The sequence below is a fragment of the Trachypithecus francoisi genome, unplaced genomic scaffold, assembly GCF_009764315.1.
Source record: "Trachypithecus francoisi isolate TF-2019V2 unplaced genomic scaffold, Tfra_2.0 Lachesis_group13, whole genome shotgun sequence".
Lineage (NCBI taxonomy): Eukaryota > Metazoa > Chordata > Mammalia > Primates > Cercopithecidae > Trachypithecus > Trachypithecus francoisi.
In genome coordinates this window covers 72,736,893-72,764,868 of record NW_022681458.1, presented here as the reverse complement: position 1 = coordinate 72,764,868, position 27,976 = coordinate 72,736,893, and the positions used below count along the sequence as shown (strand labels likewise).

At 38.7% G+C, this 27,976-nt stretch overlaps 1 protein-coding gene across 9 annotated transcripts in view; it reads right to left on the bottom strand.

Annotated features, from left to right (window-relative positions):
• FASTKD1 (FAST kinase domains 1) overlaps positions 1 to 27,976 on the bottom strand; it is a 72,101-nt gene that overhangs the window by 28,227 nt on the left and 15,898 nt on the right. For 5 of the 9 annotated variants that reach the window (XM_033231202.1, XM_033231206.1, XM_033231203.1 and 2 more), the window contains 8 exons: positions 23,884 to 24,282; positions 20,694 to 20,804; positions 18,674 to 18,805; positions 10,687 to 11,173; positions 9,188 to 9,302; positions 4,054 to 4,182; positions 2,033 to 2,161; positions 1,255 to 1,368 (listed from right to left, as the gene is read on the bottom strand). In XM_033231202.1, coding sequence (XP_033087093.1) covers positions 1,255 to 1,368; positions 2,033 to 2,161; positions 4,054 to 4,182; positions 9,188 to 9,302; positions 10,687 to 11,173; positions 18,674 to 18,805; positions 20,694 to 20,804; positions 23,884 to 24,282 — 1,616 coding nt within the window. The remainder of the gene's footprint in view (positions 1 to 1,254; positions 1,369 to 2,032; positions 2,162 to 4,053; positions 4,183 to 9,187; positions 9,303 to 10,686; positions 11,174 to 18,673; positions 18,806 to 20,693; positions 20,805 to 23,883; positions 24,283 to 27,976) is intronic. The other 4 variants (XM_033231208.1, XM_033231209.1, XM_033231207.1 and 1 more) reach the window with 3 other exon arrangements.

The following is a 27,976-nucleotide window of genomic DNA, read 5'->3' as shown; positions in this document are numbered from 1 at the left end:
TCCTTCCCCCCCACCCCCAGTAAGATTTACTAGGCTGGGCACAGTGGCTCACACCTGTAATCCCAACACTCTGGGAGGCTGAGCTGAGGCAGGAGGATCGCTTGAGCCCAGGAGTTTGAGACCAGCCTAGGCAACATAGTGAGACCCTGTCTCTATAAAAAAATAAAAATAAAAATAAATGTATTGAGCACTTACTATGTTCCAAGGATAGTGTTAAATGCTTCACATATAATATCTCAGTTAATCCTATCAAGTAGGCATTATTATCCCCATTTCACTCATGAAGAAGCTAACAAGGTTCAGAAGAACTTGCTCAAGGATTGAAATCCATGCAATCCTAGTCTTCTCTAGTTCTAAGATATGATTAGACAAGATCCTTCACTATCTGTCCTCCTTTGTTTCTAGACCCTACATGTCACTGTCTCTTAAAAAGGACAACATGAAAAAAAAAATACAATATTAAGATGTCTGAAAAATAGAATACAATGGGATTACCAACTTTGTTGTTATTATTAACAATATAGTTTAAATAGTATTTGATTTTTGGCTACCATTTACGCTGTTAGTTTATACCAGTTTATAATCCTTTTAAATATCCTGTATATATGCAGAGGTTTTCTAAACCTAAATTTAGAAAGTTTATGTTATATCTTAAAATTTTATCTTTTTCATTTAAGATCACCATTTGAATATAGCAATATCTTTGAAAATTTTATATTGCCATCAACATAAGCTAGTCCACTAGCTTTATGTAATCCACAATTCAATTAGAATGCATTCTACAACTAGACCAGTTGAGAAACAAGATTAATCAAGTTAACATCATGCACAGTATCTTTGGAAATCTTCATCCAGGCTGATAATCCAACTTAGTTTTTCAGATGAACTTAAAACAATGAAATAGAGATTAAAGAGTCATTTCCCTTGTTTTCACACAACGAATGGAGAGGACAGAATCTTTTGAAGATACAGAAACGTTCAGTGAATCTGAATCTGGGTTTTACTTAGAATTGGTGGAGGACTGACCTTAATTTTTTTTTTTTTTTTTCTAAAGAACAGAAAATGCTCCTGGTTATCAACAATGAGCCATGCAAACTTGAGGATTTATTCTATTGTTCTTTCTACCTCTGTTTGGAAATTTTAATAATAATAACAACTTAAAAAAATCAAAAAACTTTTAAAAATTCCAACTGATGATTCTATTTATATTAGTTTGATTTTCTGAAAGTAACTAATAACCTACCAATAACTTACCTACTGTGTGGTAATAAGGCGTAAGAACTGAGGCTTTTACACAATTGATTCCTCCTAGTACCTCTGTTAACATTTTATAAATCTGCTGTTGTGCTCCACTCATGCCGCCAATACCTTTATAAAATATAAATAATTAGTCTACTTAATCTTTTTTTTTTTTTTGAGATGGAGTTTTCGCTCTTGTTGCCCAGGGTAGAATGCAATGGCACGATCTCAGCTCACTGCAACCTCCGTCTCCCCAGTTCAAGCAGTTCTCCTGCCTCAGCCTCCCGAGTAGCTGGGATTACAAGTGTGCACCCCCACGCCCGGCTAATTTTGTATTTTTAGTAGAGATGGGGTTTCTCCATGTTGTTGGTCAGGCTGGTCTCGAACTCCTGACCTCAGTTAATCTGCCAGCCTTTCACCTCCCAAAGTGCTGGGATTACAGGCATGAGCTACCACAGCCAGCCTTAATCAGTTTTTTAATGAAAATCATTCCAATTCTACAAATTGAAAAATAAAGATTAATATTTCCAATAAGAGCTTCAATGTAATATCTTATGTAATGACACTAAATTCAATACAAGTTCTTTGCTCTCAACTGAAAGAGGGTTATGTCCCAAATATTAAGAAATTCTTATAATGTTTCATCTACAATATCGCATATAAAATATTAAACAGGTCATGGCACTCTTGGGAAGGCTCGTGTCATGTTTAAGTATAACAAGATTAACAATGTACTACACAATAATTTACTTTAGAATTAAACTTTGCTATCTGACTAAAAGAAAACTCAAACCTTTATTATATTGTTGACAGAAGCGGTCATGAAACCATGGAATCTGAAACTCAGGGCATTCCAAGCAGATTGATCTATTTAACTCCATAAGATGAAACTGGACTCTTGCACTTAGAGATGAAGATAAAACTGAAATTAATAAAACACTAATGAATTTTGAGAGCTGAGACCTAGGAAAGACAACCCATTTTTTTCACATTCATTTATCCCCACTATTACTAGATGCTTTTATTCTAACAGTATTTAGAACTGTTTACATTTCTAATTTACAAATGTATGCTTTATATTTTTAAATTATTACATTCAGTGACATGATTAGGACCAACTCCTACACTGTTCTCATTAATCATGAATGTTAAAAGTACATTTGAAAAATACTCCTGGCAGGGCGCGGTGGCTCACACCTGTAATCCCAACACTTTGAGAGGCTGAGGTGGGTGGATCACCTGAGGTCAGGAGTTCAAGACCAGCCTGACCAACATGGAGAAACCCCATCTCTACTAAAAATACAAAATTAGCCGGGCATGGTGGCACATGCCTGTAATCCCAGCTACTCGGGAGGCCAAGGCAGGAGAATTGCTTGAATCCAGAAGGTGGAGGTTTCGGGTAGCCGAGATCATGCCATTGCACTCCAGCCTAGGCAACAAGCGCAAAACTCCGTCTCAAAAAAAAAAATACTCCCAAGAATTTTCATTCACCTAATATTCCATACTTAGGATTTTATCCTAAGGAAACAATGATTCATGTATAATAATTCATTACTTACAATGATGAGGAATTGGAAACAATCTATAAGATGACAAATTTTATTATATCCATATAATGGGACATTATGTAGCCAATAAAAAAAGACATAAAAAATATTTAATAACATGGAAAATTGCTCAAAATATAGTTAGATGGAAAAAGGCAGCATACAAAAGTGAACATATAAATAATTCAAATTTTGTTTTAAAATTCATATAGGGGCCAGGCATGGGGGCTCATACCTGTAATCCCACCACTTTGTGAGGCCAAGGTGGATAGATCACTTGAGGTCAGGAGTTCAACACCAACCTGGCCAACATGGTGAAACCTCGTCTCTACTGCAAATAGAAAAATTAGCTGGGCATGGTGGCACCTACTTATAATCCCAGCTACTCGAGAGGCTGAAGCAGGAGAATCAATCACTTGAAATGGGAAGTCGGAGGTTGCCGTGAGCTAAGTTTGAGCCACTGCACTCCAGCCTGAGAAACAGAGCAAGACTCCATCTCAAAAAAAAAAAAAAAAAGAAAGAAAAAGAAAGTAAGAAATGTAAAATAAAATAAAATTCATACAGGGGCTGGGTACAGTGGCTCATGCCTGTAATCCCAACACGTTGGGAGGCCGAGGCAAGAGGATTGCTTGAGGCCAGGAGTTAGAGACCAGCCTGGGCAACATAGCAAAACTCTGTCTCAAAATACAAAAATAAAAAATTTAACAAATTAAAATGAAATACAGGCTGGGTGTGGGGGTTCACACATCTGGGAGGCCAAAGAGGGAGAATCACTTGAGCTCAAGAGTTTGACACCAGCCTGGGCAATACAGTGAGATCCCAGCTATTAAAAAAAAAAAAATTAGCTGGGCATGGTGACACACGCCTGTGGTCCCAGCTACTCAGAAGGCTGAGGTGGGAGGATCACTTGATCCTGGAGTCCAAGGCTTCAGTGAGCTATAACTGCACCATTGCACTCCAGCCTGGGCAACAGAGTGAGACCCTGTCTCAAAACAAAACAAAAAAACACAAATACATAAACATTCACATAAGAAAAGGAGAAAGACAGAAAAGAAATACTCCAAAACATTAAAAGTGGTAGTTTTACTTGTTAGTAAGATGGGTAATTTTTTATTTTCTATTTTATTCCTGTGTTTTCCAAATTTCTACAATAAGCATGAATACTATTAGAAACAGAAAAAAGTTATTAACATTAAAATTCTTCAGTATAGGTAGACCTGAGACTTGGATATAAAGTACAACAGACAAATAAAACGTAGATACATACTTTCAAGTTGAGAATCCAATCTAGCTAAGAATTCGATGTTAAAAATTGACTTTAGCAGATCTTCTGGAAAATACTGAAGTGTGGCCAAAGAGAAACCAAGACACACTAACATAAGAGGATCCAATATACCTAAAAGAAAATTAAGATTTTTTTAAAGGTATAGCTGCCTCACTTATATATAAATTTATAATTTATTCAGGCAAAGCTAGGTTTTAAAAAAAAAATGATACACAGCCTTGACAAAACTAATCTATACTGTTACAAGACAGGATAATGGTTAAGTGATTACCTTTGGGTGGGGGCCAAGTAGGAAAAGGGGACAAGAGGAGAAGGGTACTGTGATAATACTCTGTGTCTTAACCTCAGTACTGATTCCCTGGGTGATTCAATTTGAATAAATTCATACTATTATACTAAAGTTATATGAACATTTGTTATTACACTTTAGTAAGAAGTTTTTAAAATAGGCTTGGAAAAAGAATCCAAAACAAAAGGACAGTGCTGCATATAAAAAGAAGTGATCCCAGTATTGGTGATAATAATACAATAGTGTTCAGAATATGTTACATACCATTCTAAACACTTTAGATATACTAACTCATTTATATCTTATATCAGTAGAAACAATTATCTCTGCTTTATAAAGAAGCGTTAGGAAGCACAGAGAGGTTAAATGACTTGCCCAAGATCACAGAGCTGGCAAGCGGAGAGTAGGATTTAACCCAGAATGTCCAGCTCTGGAGCCTGGATTATTATACTATGCTGCTCTCTGGGAATCTCAGCTCTCCAAGCAGAGTGTACACATGTTTGAGGCTTAGGTCTTGCCTAGCACCTCCTCCTTTAGTTGTCACCCAGCAGCATGGCAGATGTCCCACAGTATCAGGCTTCAACTATTTACCTAATTTGCCTCATCCAAGAGACATTTCTAATGTGAGGGAAAGGGCCACCTAAAATGCCTGATTGGCATCAATATTCTTACTAAGGACAGAATAGACAATATTAAATCTTTCCTTTTCAATTTTTTACTGAGTTTATTTAATAAAGCAAGACCAGGTCATAACAGTGATGATCTCCACCAGCAAAACTAATCTGTCAAAATTTGTCTTTACTCAAAACAATGAAAATTATTACTCCATTAGCTATTTGAAATTTTACTTATAAAGTTCCCTAGGAATTTTTTAAACTTTCTCTGATTAAGTTTTAAAAACTCAAAGCTGTGCTTCTCAATCTTTCTTCCCCCTGTCAAAATTTGTCTTTACTCAAAACAATGAAAATTATTACTCCATTAGCTATTTAAAATTTTACTTATAAAGTTCCCTAGGAATTTTTTAAACTTTCTCTGATTAAGTTTTAAAAACTCAAAGCTGTGCTTCTCAATCTTTCTTCCCTTATACTCTTTAGCAACAAAAATTTCTAATTTCTAAGATTATTTGGAGAATACGGGAAGAGATGTACCTTTATTTCCTTCTGGTTGTTGACACATGACTGAACAACCAGGAGAATATACTCTCTCAATTTAAACGCTCATCTTTCTACATATAGTTGTGTTACTAAAAAGGGGTATAAATGTATGCCACACATGCAACACATTCATATACACATATACATATACATATACATATACATATACATATACATATACATATCCCAGCCTCATGTTGTAGAATGTGACACAGTAGTATCAGACATGGTTAGATGCTATCTGGCCCACAGATCCCACAAAAATGTAGCAAAGTCCATTAGCACGATGCAGACACAATTAATATATTCATACTTGTTTCACACCAGCTTCACCAGAGGTCTAAAGGTCTATATAAATCCCTAATGTAGAGCCTAACATGTTATGCTGGTTATGGAAGCTCTCAGTATCTGTTGCTTGGTGGATAACTGGGTAATTTTTACTCTCCAGGCAGAACAAAAAGATCTGAGGAAACCAGTCTCTGGCTGTCTCTCCAAACTTATCTCCTACCAACTTGGTCTCTCTCATCCACTCCTGCCACACTGAATTCACTGTTTCTGGAAAAAAACAAACATGCTCTCACCTGAGGGCCCTTTCCACTTCCCTTTCTTTCGTCCTGGGACTCTCTTCCCTATCTACTGACATGGATCACTCCCTTACTTCATTTAATCCATGGTTAAATGACATCTCAGAGAGGCAGTCCCTGAATCCCTTATCCAAAATTTACTCCATCTCACACTTAGCATGATGCTCCAGCCTATACACTTACCCTGCTCTAATGTTCTTGAAGGTACTTATCACCATCTGACCTTAGAGGCTTGTTTATTGTTTGTGTCAATCTCCCCCTACCAGAAAGTAAACACCATGATGGTAGTTTATCTGTTTTTACCCTCTCCTGTATCTCCAGTGCCTAGAAGAATACCTGACAGTAAGTACATGGAAAGTGTTGAGTGAAAAGGAATGGCTACTGAGCATTTCTCCTCCAAAGCTTCTATATCATACTGACAAGTACACGGTGTGAGTCTGAGAAGAAAAGTCTCATAAAGCTCTACTCCTTGAAGGTCAAACTGTTCCAAACACAACTCAGACCCAAAATAAAAATGAAAAGGAAAAAGAAAAAGTAATTTCCTGTCTCTGCTATCCTCACATATTGCTTCTGCTAAGGCTAACAGCAGGAAGGACTATTTCTATTCTACTTTTTTCTTTTTTTTTTTTTTTTTTTTTTTTTTTGAGACGGAGTCTTGCTCTGTCACCCAGGCTGGAGTGCAGTGGCCAGATCTCAGCTCACTGCATGCTCTGCCTCCCGGGTTTACGCCCTTCTCCTGCCTCAGCCTCCCAAGTAGCTGGGACTACAGGCGCCCGCCACCTCGCCCGGCTAGTTTTTTGTATTTTTTAGTAGAGACGGGGTTTCACCGTGTTAGCCAGGATAGTCTCGATCTCCTGACCTCGTGATCTGCCCGTCTCGGCCTCCCAAAGTGCTGGGATTACAGGCTTGAGCCACCGCGCCCGGCTCTCCTTTTTTCTAGTACCGAAATATTATCAAAAGACTTTTCTGGCCGGGTGTGGTGGCTCATGCCTGTAATCCCAGCACTTGGGAGGCCAAAGTGGGAGGACTACTTGAGCCCAGGAGTTTGATATCAGCCTGGGCAATGTAGCAAGACCCCATCTCTAAATTTAAAAGATAATTTTTTTAAAGACCTTTTTAAGAGATGCAAAATAATCAGCATAAGAGCAGCAACCCTTCAAACAATTGACAAACATCTATTAAGATTCTTAAGAAACATTTTTTTTACTTTTAAAAAACAATCTGGCAAGACTCCGTCTCAAAAAAAAAATATCTAAATAGACAGAAACAATCAGACATTATGTGCCTCCAGATGTGATCTAAATATAAGGTACACAGCACCACATATGTTATTTTTGCTGTAAATGTTTAATCTGAATCTAACCAAGCATCTATACCTAACTTCTAGTTTACTACAAATGCAGGAGATGGAGAAGCAAGTTAAACGAAAACAATCAGACAAATCCAGAATGTGGCACAATTTATAATAAATGGCCAGGCATTTTATAAAAATAAATATCAAGCAAAAAAGATGGAGGAAAATACATAACTACTCAATGTTGGTTGTTTAAAAAAATATATAGTCAGGCACTGTGGCTCACGTCTGTAATCCCAGCACTTTGGGAGGCTGAGGTGGGTGGATCACCTGAAGTCGGGAGTTCCAGACCAGCCTGACCAACATGGAGAAACCCCGTCTCTACTAAAAATACAAAATTCGCCACATGTGGTGGAGCATGCCCTGTAATCCCAGCTACTCGGGAGGCTGTGGCAGGAGAATCGCTTGAACCCAGGAGGCGGAAGTTGCAGTGAGCCGAGATCACGCCATTGCACTCCAGCCTGGGTAACAAAAGCAAAACTCTGTCTCAAAAAAAGAAAAAAGTTATACAAGATAATTTGGTGACTATTGGGAAAATTTGATTACAGACTAGGTAGTAGATGGTACTTGTTCATTTTCTTTAGTAATAGTAATGATACCAGTATTGTTGTAGTTACATAGGAGAATGTCCTTATAACCTGAAGTACATAGAGCTGACAACTGGAAGGTTCATCATATGCATACACACTTGTGCATATACACAGAGCAAATGTGGCAAATGTTAATCAATATTCAATCACAATTGTGAGTCTACAGTTTATTATACAGATGTTTGTTATATTGTTCAATTTTTCTGTACATTTGAAAACATGGATAGCAAAAAGTAAAGAAAAAACAAAAAACCAAGTCAATGCCAAGAAAAGAAAAAAGGGAAACAAAATTCTAGACTATAAGAGACTGAAGAGATAACAACCAAACACAATGATTGAATACTGGGTCCAAAACAACTACTCTAAAATGTATTTTGGGAACACTTAGGGAGACTGAAACATGAACTGTGTATTAGTTATTAGGGAATTATGATTAAGTTTCTTAGTGTGTCAACAGTATTGCGGTGGTATAGAAGAATGTCATTATTCTTAGGAGATGTATGCTAAAGTAATTAGGGGTGGAGGGTCACAATGCCTACAACTTTGAAATAGCTCAGAAAAAAATAAGAGAGTCAGAGAAACAAACAGATAAGCAAATACTGTAAAATGTTAACATTATTGAATCTATACAGTGAGTATGTACGTGTTCTTTGTTTAATTCTTTATACAAGTTTGACATTTTTCATAATTAAAATGGATACAAAGTTTTTTTAGGGCCGGGAGCAGTGGCTCACACCTGTAATCCCAACATTTTGGGAGGCCTTGGCAGGTGGATCACCTGAGGTCAGGAGTTCCAGGCCACCCTGGCCAACATGGTGAAACCCTGTCTGTACTAAAAATGCAAAAAATTAGCCGGGTGTGGTGGCGCATGCTTATAGTCCAAGCTACTGGGGTGACTGAGGCAGGAGAATCACTTGAACCCAGGAGACAGGTTGCAGTGAGCCGAGATCGTGCCACTGCACTCCAGCCTGGGTGACAGAACAAGACTCTGTCTCAAAAACAAACAAACAAACAAAAAACCTTTTTTTAAGTAGAGAATTCATGGCTATTACGGTTATCCTTTAAATGAGGGACATCTCCTAGCTCAGCAGCAACAGGTAACCTCTGACTTATTCACTCAGTGTATTATTAAACAATATACCTACCTAAATAAGAATTAAGATGTTGTACGCAAGTTCCAAAAAATTCATCCCTTTGAGGTGGATCATAGTTCAAAGTGCTGAATGGAAGAATAATGGCAAGGATTGTAAAAGGATGGATCTGTATAAAAAGAACAAAAAATTTATAGTTTAAACTTTAGGAAAATAAGACAAAATTTTCACCTAATTATTTTTTAGGAGAAATTTTTCCCATCATCACTACAGTTAAATAATAAATGTATCACTCTGCTTATTAATTTTTCCATCCTGCTATAATTTATTTAACCCCATCTACAATTATTAATAACTCCAAAAGTGTTAATGTAACAAAAAAGAAGTAAATCAGACAATCTACAAATTTATTTTGTTAGGTGTAAAATTCTGTTCTGGCTGGGAGTGGTGGCTCATGCCTATCATCTCAACACTCTGGGTGGCTGAGGTGGGAGGACTGCTTGAGGCCAGGAGTTTGAGATTAGTCAGAGCAATATAGTGAGACCCTGTCTTTATTTAAATTTAAAGTAAATAAATAAATTCGGTTTCAGAATTCATTAGTCACTAAATTGAATAGGAAACAGTATCAGCAATTTCCATGATAATCAGTACATTTTATAGAATAATCATAATATAGAGAAGTTTCTTAAATTACAATCATTAGCATTCATTTTTCTTTCATTTGCTTTTTTATTTCATTTTTCACTCATTCATTCAATACTTAATGACTTCCAGACATTATACTAAGCAAGTTAAAAAAAACTTTTTATTTTCGGTTGTGAGAAACACTGTCTTTTAAATAAAGCCCTTGCTCTGATATATTTATGATAGTGATTTTGTAAGTGAGCTGCTTCTCATATAATCCATAAAGTGGCATTTTACAAGTAAGTCCCAGAAATAAATCTGCAAGAAGATGCAATGACAATTTAAGAATACTGTTGCCAATGGATACCTTACAATTTTCTCAGTTTTTAAGCTTATCTCACACTTTTGAATATAACTGCTTTTAAATGGTAAAAATGATAACACATGATTATAGAAATAAGAAAAAGTAAAACCAAAAATCATTCATACTCTGCTGTCCCAATATGAGTTTCCTCAAATAATTGATTCCTAATCTTAATACTGTAATGAACCAAAGAATGACTGCTGATTCTTTCCAAATCTGCAATGCTGGAAGAAGAAAGTGACTTCAAGGACAGGAACAACAAATCGCTGAAACAGAAACCAGAGTTTTCTTTGTTTTTTTTTAAGAGACAGGGTCTCACTCTGTCACCCAGGCTGGAGTGCAGTGGTGCAATCACACTGAGCCTTAATTCCTGGGCTCAACCAATCCTCCCATCTCAACCTCCTAACCACTGGAATTACAGGATTGAGCTACCATATCTGACCCAGAATTTATTTAATTTTTAAACCTCAAATTCCAATCTAAGTTCTCAAAATGCCTATGATAAAAATTATGCTTGCAGAAGTTGACAACTCTATAAAATTAATGCGTAACATTTAAATTTCACCTTTTCAATCTGCTGAACAGCCACTGAGGCTATCCTATCAAGTAGCAAAGTACTGAGGTAATCAGTATTAGAAATAAAAGATGCAATCTCCACAACATTTATGTAATTAATTTCATCCACGAAATGCTGTAAAGTAGCAATCGTTTCTTCAAGAAGTGACTCAGGAAACGTGTTTCCTCTGACAGATTTAAGTTCCTCCCATAACAGATCCAAACTGTTGCTGTGTTGTAGTCTCTGACGACCATAGTGATCTAATTTTTGAAGTAGTTTCAGTTGTTTCCCAGTAATACTATCCAAATACATGTGATCATACTGAATCCATCTTAAAACAGATGTAGCAAAATTACTCAGGTTATTTAGGTTACACTGTGGTAAAACGGCTTCAATTCGGGATATCCCCACTTCGTCCAAGTGAGGAGAAGGGAGCAGGGAAATAGCATAGACCAGAATGGACACCTCAGTTGGTATGAAACTAATTTTCAAATAACTGCAAAATAAAAAATGAAAAGAATAAAATTAATACATCAGCCACAAAACCAAAATATGTATGTATTAAAATATGAATATATATAATGAGTACTATAATTAATAGGTAAGATGATGATTCAAAAAAACCTCTTTCAAACTGTTTTTCCTCTAATCTGAAGCCACAACAATCATCAACACAGAAGACTTCTGTGACCAAATGTGTGGGGGTCCTTCCAAGCAGCGGACACCAGCTGGGTGTCCAATTCAGTTCTGACACTATCTACCTGGAGACAGTGTCAGATCCCACAGGTTGGGAACTTGGTCTCTAAAACTGACCTCTCCCACAAAAACCCCAGACTCCAGTTGCAAAAGTAAGCCTCCAGAACTTCTGAGCAACTGGCTTCAAGTTGGGGTTCTCACGACCTCCTCTTTGGGTTTAATTTGCTGAAGTGGTTCACAGAACTCAGGGAAACAGTTGCTTATGTTTACAGGTTTATTATAAAAGATATTATAAAGAATGCAGATGAAGGGACAGTAGAGTGAGGTATGTGGGAAGGGGGGCAGAGTTTCCACGCCCTCCCTGACCATGCCACCCTCCAGGAACCTCCACGTGTTCAGCTATCCGGAAGCAGTCCGAACCCACTCTTCTTGGGTTTTTATGAGCTTCATGATGTCAGCATTTCTTCACATAGGGTGTCGGGTGGGATCTCTCAGGGGAGTGTCTTAAGACCCACGATCAGAAAGGTGGAGGGAGATTAGAGTCCTGCTTTAGGGCAGGAGAGATACTCTGTTTCCAGAGCCCTAACACACCCAACATGGTAACAAAAGACTATAGCAAGAGCTATAGAAGTTATGAACTAGTAACTAGGACGAAAGCCAATATATGTAACATCACAGGTGGGCATAATACAAGTTAATTTAAGAAGAGTTAGATAGGCCAGGCATGGTGGCTCATGCCTATAATCCCAGCATTTTGAGAGGCCGAGGAGGGCGGATTGCCTGAGGTCAGGAGTTCAAGACCAGCCTGGCCAACACGGTGAAAACCCATCTCCACTAAAAATACAAAAAAATTAGCTGGGTGTGGTGGCACATGCCTGTAATCCTAGCTACTGGGGAGGCTAAGGCATGAGAATCACTTGAACCCAGGAGGAGAAGGTTGCAGTGAACCAAAATCATGCCACTGCACTCCAGCCTCGGCGACAGAGCAAGACTCCGTCTCAAAAAAAAAAAAAATAAATATTTAGGTATAGAAGTAGTGGAAGGAATAATACAATCTAAAACAAAATTGAGGCTGGGCACAGTGGCTCACGCCTGTAATCGCAGCACTTTGGGAGGCTGAGGCAGGCGGATCACGAGATCAGGAGATCGAGACCATCCTGGCTAATATGGTGAAACCCCATCTCTATTAAAAATACAAAAAAAAATTAGCTGGGCGTAGTGGTGGGCACCTGTAGTCCCAGCTCCTCAGGAGGCTGAGGCAGGAGAATGGCGTGAACCGGGAGGCGGAGCTTGCAGTGAGCTGAGATCGCTCCACTGCACTCTAGCCTGGGCAACAGAATGAGACTCCGTCTCAAAAAAATAAATAAATACATAAATTGAGTTACCTTTAAAATATTTTTTAAATTAATTAATTTTTTTCTGGAGAAAGGGTCTCACTCTGGTGCCCAGGCTAGAGGGCTAGTGACACAATATAGCTCATTGCAGCCTTGACGTCTTGGACTCAAGTACTCCTCCTGCCTCAGCCTCCCTACACACTGGGAATATAGGCACATGCTGCCACACCCAGCTAATTTTTTATTCTTTGTTGTTGAGACAGGGTCTTGCTTTATTGCCCAGGCTGGTCTTGAACTCCTGGGCTCAAACAATCCTCCCAGCTCAGCCTTCCAAAGTGCTGGAATTACAAGCATGAGCCACTATGCCTGGCAATTTAAAATATTTAAATTAGCATACTAAAATAATTGTAATATTAATATTCAGTGTTAACAAGGGTGTACTGATACAGGCACTCTCATTCACTATTAGTAAACTTAAAAAGTTGGTGTAACTTCCTGGAAAGCAATTTAGCAATATGGCTTTGAAAATTTTTAAAGTATTTTGGCCGGGCGCGGTGGCTCAAGCCTGTAATCCCAGCACTTTGGGAGGCCGAGACGGGCGGATCACGAGGTCAGGAGATCGAGACCATCCTGGCTAACACAGTGAAACCCCATCTCTACTAAAAAATACAAAAACTAGCCGGGCGAGGTGGCGGGCGCCTGTAGTCCCAGCTACTCGGGAGGCTGAGGCAGGAGAATGGCGTAAACCCGGGAGGCAAGCTTGTAGTGAGCTGAGATCCGGCCACTGCACTCCAGCCTGGGCGACAGAGCGAGACTCCGTCTCAAAAAAAAAAAAAAAAAAAAAAAAAAAGAAAGAAAAGAAAATTTTTAAAGTATTTTAATTATATCATTTGACATGGTCAATCCCTATCTGGGAAACTAACCTAATAAACTAATATAAAATCCAGGTAAAATATATGTGTTGTTATTCATCTTTTTTTTCTTTTAGAGGGAGTCTTACGATGTTTCCCAGGCTGATCTCCAACTTCTAGGCTCAAGTGATCCTCCTGCCTCAGTTTCCCAAACATAGCTGGGTGTAACTGAGATACAGGTGCACACCACCATGCCTTATCATAGTTTTTATATGGCTAAAATGTGAAAACAATCTAAATAATGAGGGGGAATAGTAATAAGTGAATTATGGTACAGTCAAATGATGGGTATTAACCAGCCATTATAAAAGATTTATAAAACATTCTTAATGATGTAGATGCTTATAAGGTAAAATGGCCAAAAACAAACAAACAAAACTGTATGGCCAACTAGGAAAAAAAAGACATATATGTAGTATACAACAAGGAAATAAACCAAATTGTTGACAGTGGATGAATGAGTTTATGAATAATTTTTATTTTCTTCTTTATATTTTTTCTTTTCTTTTCTTTTTTATAGATAAGGTCTCACTCTATAGCCCAGGCTGGAGTGCTGTGGCATGATCATAGTTCACTGTAACCTTGAGGTCCTGTGCTCAAGCGAGCCTCCTGCTTCAGCCTGCTAAATAGCTAGGACTACAGGCATGAACTATTACACCCTGCTAATGTTTTAGTTTTTTGTAGAGACGGGGGCTTGCTATGTTGAACATGCTGGTCTTGAATTCCTGGCCTCAAATGATCCTCCTGCCTCAGTCTCTCAAATATACTTTTTTCTGTTTTCCAAAATTTTCAAAATGATTTTTATATAATATTTGGTCCAGTGCCTGACACAAGCAGGCACTTAATACTGCATATTTCATTCTTATAACCACAAAAAATTAATACACTAGTTTATATTAAGAAATGAACAAAAAGCTGCATCATTGTGGAGCTACCAATCTTGAGATACTTTTCTACAAATAAACCCCCAACAGATAAATTTCTCCAACCTCCACTTGTTTTTCTTGTGATACTTCCTCAATTTCCAAAGCTTAGATACTTGTGTATATTCATAATACCACAACATACCCACCAGAACAGCTAAAATTAAAAAGTATGAGCTCTGTCCTGGGTTATAGGGGAAAAAAAGTAAAAAAAAAAAAAAATCAAGTGTTGGCAAGGATTTGGAGCACCAGGAATGTGTACATTCTGTTAGTGGGAGTAGGGACTGGTATAACCCCTTTAGAAAATGTTCAGTAGCATCTACTGAAGATGAGGACATGCATACCCCATGAACCAATGATTATACTCGCTGGCACACAGAAATGAATATGTATGTTCACTAAAAAATATAAATGAATTTGTTCATAAACAGTACTGTTGATAATAACGAAAAACTGGAAAGAAATCAAATATCCATCAACAATAGAATAAATAAATAAATTTTGTTATATTCTTACAAGAGAATACTATATGACAAAAGTATACACAAATCTCATAAACTTAGTATTGAGCAAAAGAAGCCTGACCCAAAAGAAATCACACTGACTAGGCGCAGTGGCTCACGTCTGTAACCCCAGCACTTCGGGAGGCCAAGGCAGGCAGATTACTTGAGCGCAGGAGTTCAGGACCAGCCTGGGCAACATAGCAAAACCCCATCTCTACTAAAAATACAAAAAGTAGCTGGGTGTGGTAGCACGCGACTGTAGTCCCAGCTACTCACGAGGCTGAGGCAAGAGGGTCACTTGAGTCCAGCAGGTGGAGGTTGCAGTGCGCCAAGACCACGCCACTGTACTCCAACTCTAGTCTGGGAAAACGAATGAGACCCTGTCTCAAAAAAAAAAGAAAGGAAATCATACTGAATGATTCAATTTATATAAAGTATAAAGGCAAAAACAATCTATGTAGTTACAAATAGAGATAGTTAATCTTGGAGGTGAGGACAGGGTAATGAGGAAGGCATATGTAGATTATATTTCAATAAGTTAAAAAAAAAACAACAGACATTATTCCAGTACATGAAAACTCTGGGTTCCTTGAGCTGTTTCAGGACCTATTTACATAAGCATTTATGTACATTATTAGTTCAAATAGAGTACATTCCTTCTAATATCTACTTGAGATTATCTGCACTGAAGTGGAAGAAGGTAATTTTGAAACATGAAGTATCTATGATTTTTATATAACTCCCAACTTTTAAATGTTAGTCAATAACTCAAACACTTTTGATATAATTTTAAACCACAGTGATACATAAAGGCTCTCTTTACTCAGAATTTAATAAACTTTAACATTATCATATGTGCTTCAAGTCTGTTCATAAAAGCAACAAAACATTCAAGGAAAATGAAATCTTCTTTGATGCTCCCACTCCTACTCTTATTTTTCTGTTAACATACCTAGAAGTATTCATCGGTATTGAATAATTTAATTTTTTAAAAAACACTGTGCAATGTACGTTTACAGAAGCACAATTCACAATTGCAAAGATGTTAACCAACCTAAATGCCCATTGACTAATAGGTGGATAAAGAAAATGTGGTAAATATATACCATGGATATCATGGTGTATATTTAATACACCTTTAATCAGCCTTTGAAAAGAACAAAATAATGTCTTTTCAGCAACTTGGGTGGAGCTGAAAGTCATTATTCTAAGTGAAATAACACAGGAGGGGAAAATAAAAAATTGTATACTTTCACTTAGAAGTGGAAGCTAGGCTATGAGTATGCAAAGGCATACAGAGTGATATAATGGACGTTAGAGACCAGGAAAGGGAGGTTGGTAGGTGAGCTAGGGATAAAAAAACAACACATTAGGTAATACTCAGGTGATGGGTGCACTTAAAATCTCAGAATTCACTGCTATACAATTAATCCATGTAACAAAAAACCACTTGTACCCCAAAAGCTACTGAAATATTTTTTTAAAAAATAAAAACATAGGCCAGGTGCAATGGCTCATGCTTGTAATCCCAGCACTTTGGGAGACTGAGGCAGGTGGATCACTTGAGGTCAGGAGTTCAAGACAAGCCTGGCCAACATGATGAAACTCCATCTCTACTAAAAAATACAAAAATAAGCCAGGTGTGGTGCCTCATGCCTGTAATCCCAGCTACTTGGGAGGCTGACAGGAAAATTGCTTGAACCTGGGAGGCGGAGGTTGAAGTGAGCCGAGATCATGCCACTGTACTGCACCCTGGGTGACAGGGTGAGACTACATATCAAAAAAAATAAATAAATAAAAATAAATAAAAAACATAAAAATAAAATATAGAAAAATTTTTAAAAGCATGCAAAAAAAAAAAAAACCAATGTGTAGACATAAATCATGCCTGGGCTAGTGTATAATATCTATTTTAGAACATAAAATTCATAATTGAGAGGCAGTCTATGTGAAATTCTATACTAAATATGGAAGGGGTGAAGAAACAATAAGCATCTTATCATCTTACCATCTTAATAAGAAGAAAGTTATTTTTCAAGAAAAAGATAAACTTCGTTATAACATCCTAATATGCTAAATTCTCATCTGATAATATGTCATTTCATATTACTCAATTTAAAACCTTTTTAACCATAATGGCATATCACTTTATTATAATAAAAATCGTGTTCACCTATATGCTTGGTCTTTCAGAAATCACAGTAAGAAATCAGGCCAGACGCAGTGGCTCACACCTGTAATCCCAGCACTTTGGGAGGCCGAGGCGGGTGGATCATGAGGTCAGAAGATCGAGACCATCCTGGCTAACACGGTGAAACCCTGTCTCTACTAAAAAAAATACAAAAAATCAGCTGGGCATGTTGGCAGGCGCCTGTAGTCCCAGTTACTTCAGGAAGCTGAGGCAGGAGAATGGTGTGAACCCGGGAGGCAGAGCTTGCAGTGAGTTGCGATCGCGCCACTGCACTCCAGCCTGGGCAACAAAGCAAGACTCCACCTCAAAAAAAAAAGAAATCACAGTAAGAAATCAAACTAGTTGGGCACGCTGGTTCAAGCCTGTAAAACCATCTTTCAGGAGGCTGAGGTGGTAGGATTGCTTGAGCCCATGAGTTTGAGGATGTAGTAAGCTATGATCATGCCATTGCACTCCAGCTTGGGCAACAAAGTGAGACCCCTATCTCTACAGAAAAAAAAAAAAAATTTGCCAAGTGTGGTAGCACTACTACTTGGGAGGCTGAGGCGGGAAGATCACTTCAGCCTAGGACTTCGAGGCTACAGCAAGTTATGATTGGCTGCAGTGAGCTATGATTGCACCACTGCACTCCAGCCCAGGGGACAGAGTGAGACCCTGTCTCAAACCAAAAAAAAAAAAAAAAAAAAAAAAAAAGCTATATCTGTAGAAAATAAGGTGATTTTAAATTATAAAGGGAAAATTCTATATGAAAACACTTTTTCGCCAGGCACGGTGGCTCACATCTGTAATCCCAACACTTTGGGAGGCTGAGGCAGGTGGATCACCTAAGGTCAGAAGCAAGACCAGCCTGACCAATACAGTGAAATCCCGTCTCTACTAAAATTACAAAAATTAGCCAGGTGTGGTGGCGGGTGCCTGTATTCCCAGCTACTCGGGAGGCTGAGGCAGAAGAATCGCTTGAACCGGGGAGGCAGAGGTTGCAGTGAGCTGAGATCGCTCCACAGTACTCCAGCCTGGGCAACAGAGCGAGACTCTGTCTCAAAAAAAAGAAAAGAAAACACTTTTTCACCAACATCACCATTATATCTTATTCTCAAAAATTTAATAAGCCTTAAAATAGGCATGCATGCAAGACTGAAAGGCCCTAAATACGAATGCTCCCAAATGGAGTTGAACTTTTGTCAGCAGTCCCAATCTCTTCATGGTGGCTCCATTTTGCAGGAAAGGAGAATGGCTTTGCTATTCATCAGTCTACTGCCATTCCTCTCCTAGGGAACTCATCACCCTGCTGGCCTCATTTCCATTTCAAAATATACCCAGCATGATAAGCTTCACTATTTTGCCTCCATAACTTCTAGCACTGCTGTACATAGTTAAACAAAACAAATATTGTGGCTAGAAAGTGAAACACTAAACAAAATTTCTATTTTAATCTTACCTAAGCAGTAATTCTCTAAGTTTTGCAGAAAACTCCTTCCTTTGGAAATGCAGAAAAGTCAGTGCTTGAGTTATCTTCAACAACTCTAATGGTTTATAGCTATCCAAATGTTTATGCAGAACTGAAGTAACTCTAAAAAGGATTGATAGAGCATATATTATAACCAGTTCATTCATTCATTACACATTTACTGTGGCGCTTTCACGCCAGACACTTTGCTGTGTGCTGGAGAAACAGCAATGAATGAGACGAGATTTTCTATTCTTGAAGAAATGTCTCAAGATGGCTCTAGAAATGTAAACAAACTAAAACAGAATGAAGTAAAAGCAATGAATTAAGTGTGAATGAAATAATATTCAATTATCAATAGTACAAGAAGAGAAAAGCATAGTTTTTCTTCCTCAATTTCACAGAGGATCAAATTCCACATCCTCCCCATAACAAAATCTTTACCAAGAGTTACCAATAATTAGCAAGACTAATTTAATTTTCTTCCTTAAATCCACTGGCCCTCAAATGAAGATGCTTAAAAGCAAAGGGAAATCCTAAAAGGCAGTAAGTTGGGAAAAAATGGGACATAAGAAATATTAAAATAAAGGAACATATAATAGGTCACAAAAAATTAAGCATATACAATTAAGCACATATAAAAATATAAGTATATATTTTTTCTTCTGAAATCTCAAGTTACCAAAAAGCCAACAAATGGCAGTATGACTTCAAGGTAACATTGTGGTATGAGACAATCCAAGTTCATATAGAATTGACTGTGCTGCAGAAACTTTCCTTTTGAAAATTACAGACTTGGTGGTGATTTTGGGAGAACTGCTTGAGCCCAGGAGTTCAAGACCAGACTGGGCAAAATAGTAAGACCCTATCTCTACAAAAAATTTTTAAAATAAGAAAGAAAGAAAAGTAAGAAAAGAAAAAAATTAAAGGAGGGTCTTTATGGTCTCTATTTTACAAGGTTATGATGCTCTGCTTAAGTGTAATAGCATAAATAAAATGAAAAATGCTATAAACAATTGTCATTTCTACTTTGAAAAACAAACCAGCACCTTGGGAGGCTGAGGCAGATGAATTCCTTGAGCCCAGGAGCTGGAGACCAGCCTGGGTAACATGGCAAAACACCATCTCTACAAAAAATACAAAAATTAGCAGGGCATGGCGACGCATGCCTGTAGTCCCAGCTACTCAGGAGGCTGAGATGGGAGGATCAATTGAGCCTGGGAAGTAAAGGGTGCAGTGAGTTGTGATGGCACCACTGCACTCTAGCCTCGGCAACAGAGTCATACCCTGTCTCAAAAAAAAAAAAAAAAGGCCAGGCACTGTGGCTCAGCACTTTGGGATGCCGAAGTAAGTGGATCACTTGAGGTCAGGAGCTCCATACCAGCATTGAGGGCTGGGTGCGGTGGCTCTCACCCCCGTAATCCCAGCACTTTGGGAGGTTGAGGTGGGTGAATTACTTGAGGTCAGGAACTCGAGACCAACCTGGCCAACACGGTGAAACCCTGCTTTTACTAAAAATACAAAACTTAGCCAGGCGTGGTGGCAGACGCCTATAATCCTGGCTACTCGGGAGGCTGAGATAGGTGAACTGCTTGAACCTGGGGCAGAGGTTGCAGTGAGCCGATATGGCACCACTGCACTTAAGCCTGGGGGACAGAGCAAGACTGTGTCTCAAAAATAAATAAATAAAATTAGCTGGGCATGGTGGTGGGTGCCTGTAGTCCCAGCTACTCAGCAGGCTGAGGCAGGAGAATCTCTTGAACCAGGGAGGTGGAGGTTGCAGTGAGCAGAGATAGTGCCACAGCACTCCAGCCTAGGGAACACAGTGAGACTCTGTCTCAAAAAAAAAGAAAAAGAAAAAGAAAAACAAAGTAGAACATAAACAGTACCTTAAGTGTTAATTCCTTATTTCTTCAAAACAACAGGTAGATTAAAGAAAACTATTTTTCCTCAGAAAAAAATAGGTGCTTATGAATAACAAACTTAACATCATAAATTTCAGAAAAGATACCTTTTAATCAGATGTGAATTTCTGCTTTCCATATCTTCCATTGCTCTCAACACTGCCAGGGCTTGCTCACCAGTTAGGTCCTCTGACATCAATAACAAAGTTGATTTAAGTCTAGAAGCAAAAAAAAAAAAAAAAGTGTTTGGTTGAAAAACTGAAAATTCGCTTGCAATTTTTTTTTTTTAAATAACAGTTCTTGAGTAACAAATAGAAAAAAAAGAATATAAACAAAAACTGAATCCAATATATAACCCCAGTGTTCTCCCCACATTACTCGAATATTAAATAGTACTAAATAAAGAAAAATATATTGTCTTCTTCAATGAAATTCAGGCCTCAGTATAATCCAATCTTAAACTGTTTGAAAAATAAAGGTAAACATCTTTTAAGATTTTCAAATAATACAAGGTTATAATGGTTATAAAATACTATGATTCAGTGAAATTATTCAATACTAGAGAGCTAAGAAATGAACAACTGATATTCTGACAATTTCCCAAATGTTTTAAAACTGAATAGGAATTATCTAGGAGTCAATAAACCTGCATATTATCAGAAATCTCATATACTAAGCACTTGATATAACAGTATAAACTGAAAATTAACAAAGCCAGTCCATTTTGACTATGATTAGTTGTCAGTTGAACTATCCAAAGTAGTGCAGTAAAGTATCATGATACATATATCTTTTAGAAAGCAAGCTCAAAACGTGGCATCTGAGGATAGGATAAACTAATTGCCTATTCACACTGGATAACTCCATGCCATCCTTTCCACCAACGTTTTCAAACATTTCAAAACCAGTTTCTCCACAAATTTTTCCCAACCACTTCAGTCTATATTTTTCTCTCACTTCTGTCTGCTCACAGCACTACCCATATCACTAATTTTATTGTTTTTTCATAAACTATGTTGTTACGGTATTTACATATTTCAATTATATCTATCCTCTCAATTGCAATGTAAATTCCTTGAAGACAGAGACTCAGTTAAATCCAACTTTTTGTACTGCTTTAGCACTGAGATTTTAATAGTACTTGGTGACAAAAAATGGTTCCAATAAAGTTTGTTTGTATGTGTGTTTCTTTGTTTGTTTTGAGATGGAGTCTCACTCTGTTGCCCAGGCTGGAGTGCAGGGGCATGATCTCAGCTCTCTGCAACCTCTGTCTCCCAGGTCCAAGTGATTCTCCTGCCTCAGCCTCCCAAGAAGTTGGGATTCCAGATGCCCGCCATTGCACCTGCCATCACTCCCGGCTAATTATTTTTTGTATTTTTTTTGTTTGTTTTTTGAGATGGAGTTTTGCTCTTGTTGCTCAGGCTGGAGTGCAATAGCGCAATCTTGGCTCACTGCAACCTCAGCCTCCCAGGTTCAAGCGATTCTCCTGCCTCAGCCTCCCAAGTAGCTAAGATTACAGGTGCCCACCACCACGCCCAGCTAATTTTTTGTATTTTTAGTAGAAACAGGTTTTCACCATGTTGGCCAGGCTGGTCTCAAACTCCTGGACTCAAGTGATCCAACTGCCTCAGCCTCCCAAGGGGCTGGGATAACAGGCGTGAGCCACCATGCCTAGCCCTTTTTTTTTCGTATTTTTAGTAGAGTCGGAGTTTCACCATGTTGGCCAGGTTGGTCGCAAACTCCTGACCTCAAGTGATCTGCCGTCACTGGCCTCCCAAAGTGCTGGGATTACAGGTGTGAGCTACCACACTGGGCCCCAATAGTTTTTAATAATCACCTTGTTTCCATCTTGATATAGTCTTAAGATATGCTCTTAAATTTTTTCATATAATTCAAAGTACTCTTTTTTTTTTTTTTTTGAGTCAGAGTTTCATTCACTCTTGTTGCCCAGGCTGGAGTGTAATGGCGCGATCTTGGCTCACTGCAACCTCCGCCTCCCGGGTTCAAGCGATTCTCCTGCCTCAGCCTCCCGAGTAGCTGGGACTACAGGTGCCCGCCATCATGCCCAGCTAATCTTGTATTTTTAGTAGAGACAGGGTTCCTCCATGTTGGTCAGGGTGATCTCGAACTCCCCACCTCAGGTGATTCACCTGCCTCAGCCTCCCAGAAGTGCTGGGATTACAGGCGTGATCCACTGCACTCAGTCACAAAGTACTCTTAAAAAATAAAACTTTCTCCGTAAAGTTTTTCCTAACAGAGTAATGACTCCCCTATTATGCAACTCTTGGAACCCCTGCTTAAGTAAATCTACTAATCATACTTATGTGTTAGGATTATTATATAAAATTCTTTTTTTTTTGAGACAAGGTTTCATTCTGTGCCCAGGCTGGAATTCAATGGAGTGATCTCAGTTCACTGCAGCCTCAGCCTCCTTGGGCTCAGGTGATCCTCACGAGTAGCTGTGACTCTAGGTGCGCACCGCCACATCCGGCTAATTTTGTATTTTTTTGTACAGACAAAGTTTCACCATCTTGCCTAGGCTGGTCTCAAATTCCTGGGATCCAGGGATCCACCTGCCTCAGCCTCCCAAAGTGATGGGATTAAAGGTATGCAACACTGTGCCCAGCTTGTAATTCTAAATAATTCATACAATTATGCTGGGTGGGGGAAGTTTATGTCTAGTATAAATCCAATCACATGGCCTACGAAGAGAGAATCTTATCTATTAACCATACTTGTATGTTAATTTAATATTTGCTCATCATTATATTTCAAATATTACTACCTACATCAATATCTAGCAAAACTGGAAATTCCTAAATGAGAGGCGCCACATAAAATTTGCTCAAACCTGACATGGAGACATATGCCGAGTGCATAATAAATGCTTTGATGACTATTGTGATGAAGACAACAAAGCATAAAATGGTACTCTGCTATGACTACTATAATTCTAAATATTCCACAGACTTACACTGGGTGGGGGAGTCATGTGTGTAAATCCAAGTCACATAGCATAGAAAAGGAGAATAAAAACACATGGCGTTTCCCCTCATTTTTTTTCATGTTGGCCCAGTATCAGAGGTTTACCTTTTAGAACACAGCAATAGACTAAGAGTTTGAGATGTAAATTAGAATAATCAGAAAAAGAATTAAGGAGCAGAGCATAAGAGATTATTTTCCCTTCCACAACCTAATGGGGTGATATTGGTACCTCCCAGAGCTGCAAGGAGACGTAAGCTTGAAGGCTCCACATATTCACAACAAAAAAAATAATGCATTTTAAACTGAACTTACTGTTTCTTTTCTTCAGGTCCCGCAATGGGTCCCAATGTTACAAACAATTTTACAAAGCTAGCAGGATGATTACACAGAGGAATCATTTCAGTTAGCTTCTTTTTAGCCATCATAATAAATTCAAAACTATTAAACTGTAGAAACTTGTATAGCCTAAATATTTTACTGATGGAATCCAAATCAAGTTGGTCCACATTACTTAAAAATACGTTATTACACTTTTCTAATAGTGGTTGATAACAATATTTAATATTTCGAAGAAACCGTGCTATTCTTGTTGCAACGTTGACCTCAGAAGAATCTATGGTGTCAAAAAGAAGTTCTGTTTTGTTCACCAGTTGTTGTTGAAAATGTCGTGATATTAAAGAAGATATGTTGACCATCAAGACAGACAAGGAACTGAAAAAGAAAACAGATGCAAAGATTTTTACATCAATTAAAAATGATCTTTTTTTTTTTAGTAGAAACAGAGTCTTGCTATGTTGCCAGCGTTGGTCTCAAACTCCTGGGCTTAAGCAATCCTCCCACCTCAGCCTCCCAAAGTGCTGGGATTACAGGCATGAGCCACTGCACCCAGCCAAGAATAACCAACTCTAAAACTAAACAATTAGATATGGAAAGGAAGTGGTAAGAATATTATGAGTTTTATGCCGTAAAATTTTTTCTTTTAAATGCTAGTGGGACTTGAATTCAGATTTCTTAGTAATCAAATCCTTTCAGACAAAAGGCATGGGAGTAATATTTTTCATTGAGAGCATCAAATGCCTTGTTTTATTACAAAAACTACTTCGGTGGAAAATATTTTAGTGAAACTTACTCAGAAATCACTTTGGGCCGGGCGCGGTGGCTCAAGCCTGTAATCCCAGCACTTTGGGAGGCCGAGACGGGCGGATCACGAGGTCAGGAGATCGAGACCATCCTGGCTAATACGGTGAAACCCTGTCTCTACTTAAAAATACAAAAAACTAGCCGGGCGACGAGGCGGGCGCCTGTAGTCCCAGCTACTCGGGAGGCTGAGGCAGGAGAATGGCATAAACCCGGGAGGCGGAGCTTGCAGTGAGCTGAGATCCGGCCACTGCACTCCAGCCTGGGTGGCAGAGCAAGACTCCGTCTCAAAAAAAAAAAAAAAAAAAAAGAAATCACTTTGGACCAGGCCAGGCACGGTGGCTAACGCCTGTAATCCTAGCACTTTGGGAGGCTGAGGTGGGCGGATCATGAGGCCAGGAGATCGAGACCATCCTGGCTAACATTGTGAAACTCTGTCTCTACTAAAACTACAAAAAAATAATCAGGCATAGTGGCGGGCGCCTGTAGTCCCAGCTACTCGGGAGGCTGAGGCAGAAGAATTGCTTGAACCCAAGAGGCAGAGGTTGCAGTGAGCGGAGATCGTGCCACTGCACTCCTGTCTGGGCGACAAAGCGAGACTCAGTCTCAAAAAAAAAAAAAAAAAAAGAAATCACTTTAGACCAACAACGCATGAATGCAACATTAAAAGTTTCATTTCATTTTTTTAGAAGTAGACATTTTATTATTCCTTTCTCTGTGTGTCTATAATTTGCTAATAAAAACTTGGAAAATTTTTCTCACTAGTGAATAATTTCATATTTTTAAATACTTTATGCTTAATTGATACTAATATACAACAGCAAGACAGTACTGAACATGGGATGGCATTCAACATTTCTTTACTCAATAAGCACTTGAGCATAAATCACCTTTCTAGACACTGTGGAAGACATCAAAATTACTAAGTTGTGGTCCCTGTTTTCAAAAGACTGTTCTTACATAATATAAAAATCAGAAAACTATAAGAATACACCTTTAATGAAAAGTATGCAAAACAGAAAAGACGTAAGACAAACATTTAGGGATGATAATTAGAAAACAATTTACAAAAAAGACAAAAATATAATAGAAAATAATCTTACCCATTAGAATAGTGAGACTTGCTATTTTTTGTTTCCAAATTTCTCTAATCTTTTTAATAAAGTTAATTAATACTTTAAAAAATCTCCAGTTGGCCGGGCGCGGTGGCTCAAGCCTGTAATCCCAGCACTTTGGGAGGCCGAGACGGGCGGATCACGAGGTCAGGAGATCGAGACCATCCTGGCTAACATGGTGAAACCCCGTCTCTACTAAAAAATACAAAAAACTAGCCGGCGACATGGCGGGCGCCTGTAGTCCCAGCTGCTTGGGAGGCTGAGGCAGGAGAATGGCGTGAACCCAGGAGGCGGAGCTTGCAGTGAGCTGAGACCCGGCCACTGCACTCCAGCCTGGGCGGCAGAGCGAGACTCCGTCTCAAAAAAAAAAAAAAAAAAATCTCCAGTTGTACAATATTTTGGCTTCTCCAGTTACAATGTTTAATATCAAGATTAATTAGCATTAATTATTAACCTAACATTGCTATTTAATTTAACCATCAATCCCCCAAAATGATTTTTTTTTTTTATATACGAAGTCTCACACTGTCACCACACTGGAGTGCAGTGGCGCAATCTTGGCTAACTGCAAACTCCGAATCCCTGGTTCAATCAATACTTCTGCCTCAGCCTCCTGAGTAGCCGGGATTACAGGCACGTGCCACCACACACAGCTAATTTTTGTATTTTTAGTAGAGATGGGGTTTCACCATGTTGGCCAGGATGGTCTCGAACTCCTGACCTCATGATCTGCCCGCCTCGGCCTCCCAAAGTGCTGCAATTACAGGCATAAGCCACCACGCACAGCCCAAAATGATTTTTTTTTTAACGTGTAGCTTCTCAAAGTAGTTTATAAGAGTTTTTAAACAACAAGCTAAAATAATCACTATAACATGATTTTTTTTTTTTTTTGAGACAGCATATCATCGTGTCGCCTAGGCTGAAGTACAGTGGTATGATCACAGCTCACTGCAGCCTCGATCTCCCAGGCTCAAGCAATCCTCCTGCCTCAGCTCCCAAGTAGCTAGGACTACAGGCATGCACCACCATGCCCTCCTAATTTTTTGTTTTATGTAGAGACAGAGTCTTCACTACGTTGCCCAGCTTGGTTTTGAACTCCTGGCTGCCGGTGATGCTCCTGTCTCGGCCTCCTAAAGTGCTGGGATTATAGGCATGAGCCACATCACCCAGCCCCACAATTGTTTAAAAGGAACAAAAGATGGCTGGGCATGGTGGCTCACACCTGTAATCCCAGCATTTTGGGAGGCCAAGGCAGGTGGATCACCTGAGGTCAGGAGTTCAAGACCAGTCTGACCAACATAGTGAAACACTGTCTCTACTAAAAAATACATAAAATTAGCTGGGCATGGTGGTGGGTGTCTGTAATCCCAGCTACTGGGGAGGCTGAGGCAGGAGAATCTCTTGAATCCAGGAGGCAGAGGTTGCAATGAGCCGAGATTGCACCACGGCACTCCAGCCTGGGCAACAGAGGGCGACTCTGTCTCAAAAAAAAAGAGCAAAAGACTTAAACAAATGCTTCATGAAAGAAAGATATACAAATGGCCATAAGCACATGAAAAAATGTTCAACATCATTAACAGGAAATCGCACACTAAAACCACAATGAAATACCACTACACACTCAGTATAATGGCTAAGACTGACAACGTAAATGTTGGCCAGACTATGTAGCAACTAAAACTCATATATTGATGGTAGGAATGCAAAATATTATGACTACTGGGAAAAATTATGTGGCAAGTTCTTAAAATCATACATATATCCTAGGACCCAGCAATTCCATTCCTAGGTAGCTACGCAAAAGAAATAAATATGTATCTCTACAAAAAGATTTATATTAGGATATTCATTGCAGTTTTATTCACAATAATCAAAAATGAGAAACAGCCCACAAGTCCACCAACAGATAAATAAACTGTGGTATACTTATGCAATGGGACACTACTCAGTAATAAAAGTAAATAAACTACTGATACATGCAACAACATGGATAAATCTTAAAACATAATGCTAAGTAAAAGAAGCTAGACAGAAAATAGTGTAAACTGTATGATCCTATTAAATAAAGTTCTGGAATGGGCAGAACTTGGGTAGGGTGATAGAAATTAGAACATCGGACCGGGCACGGTGGCTCACGCCTGTAATCCCAGCGC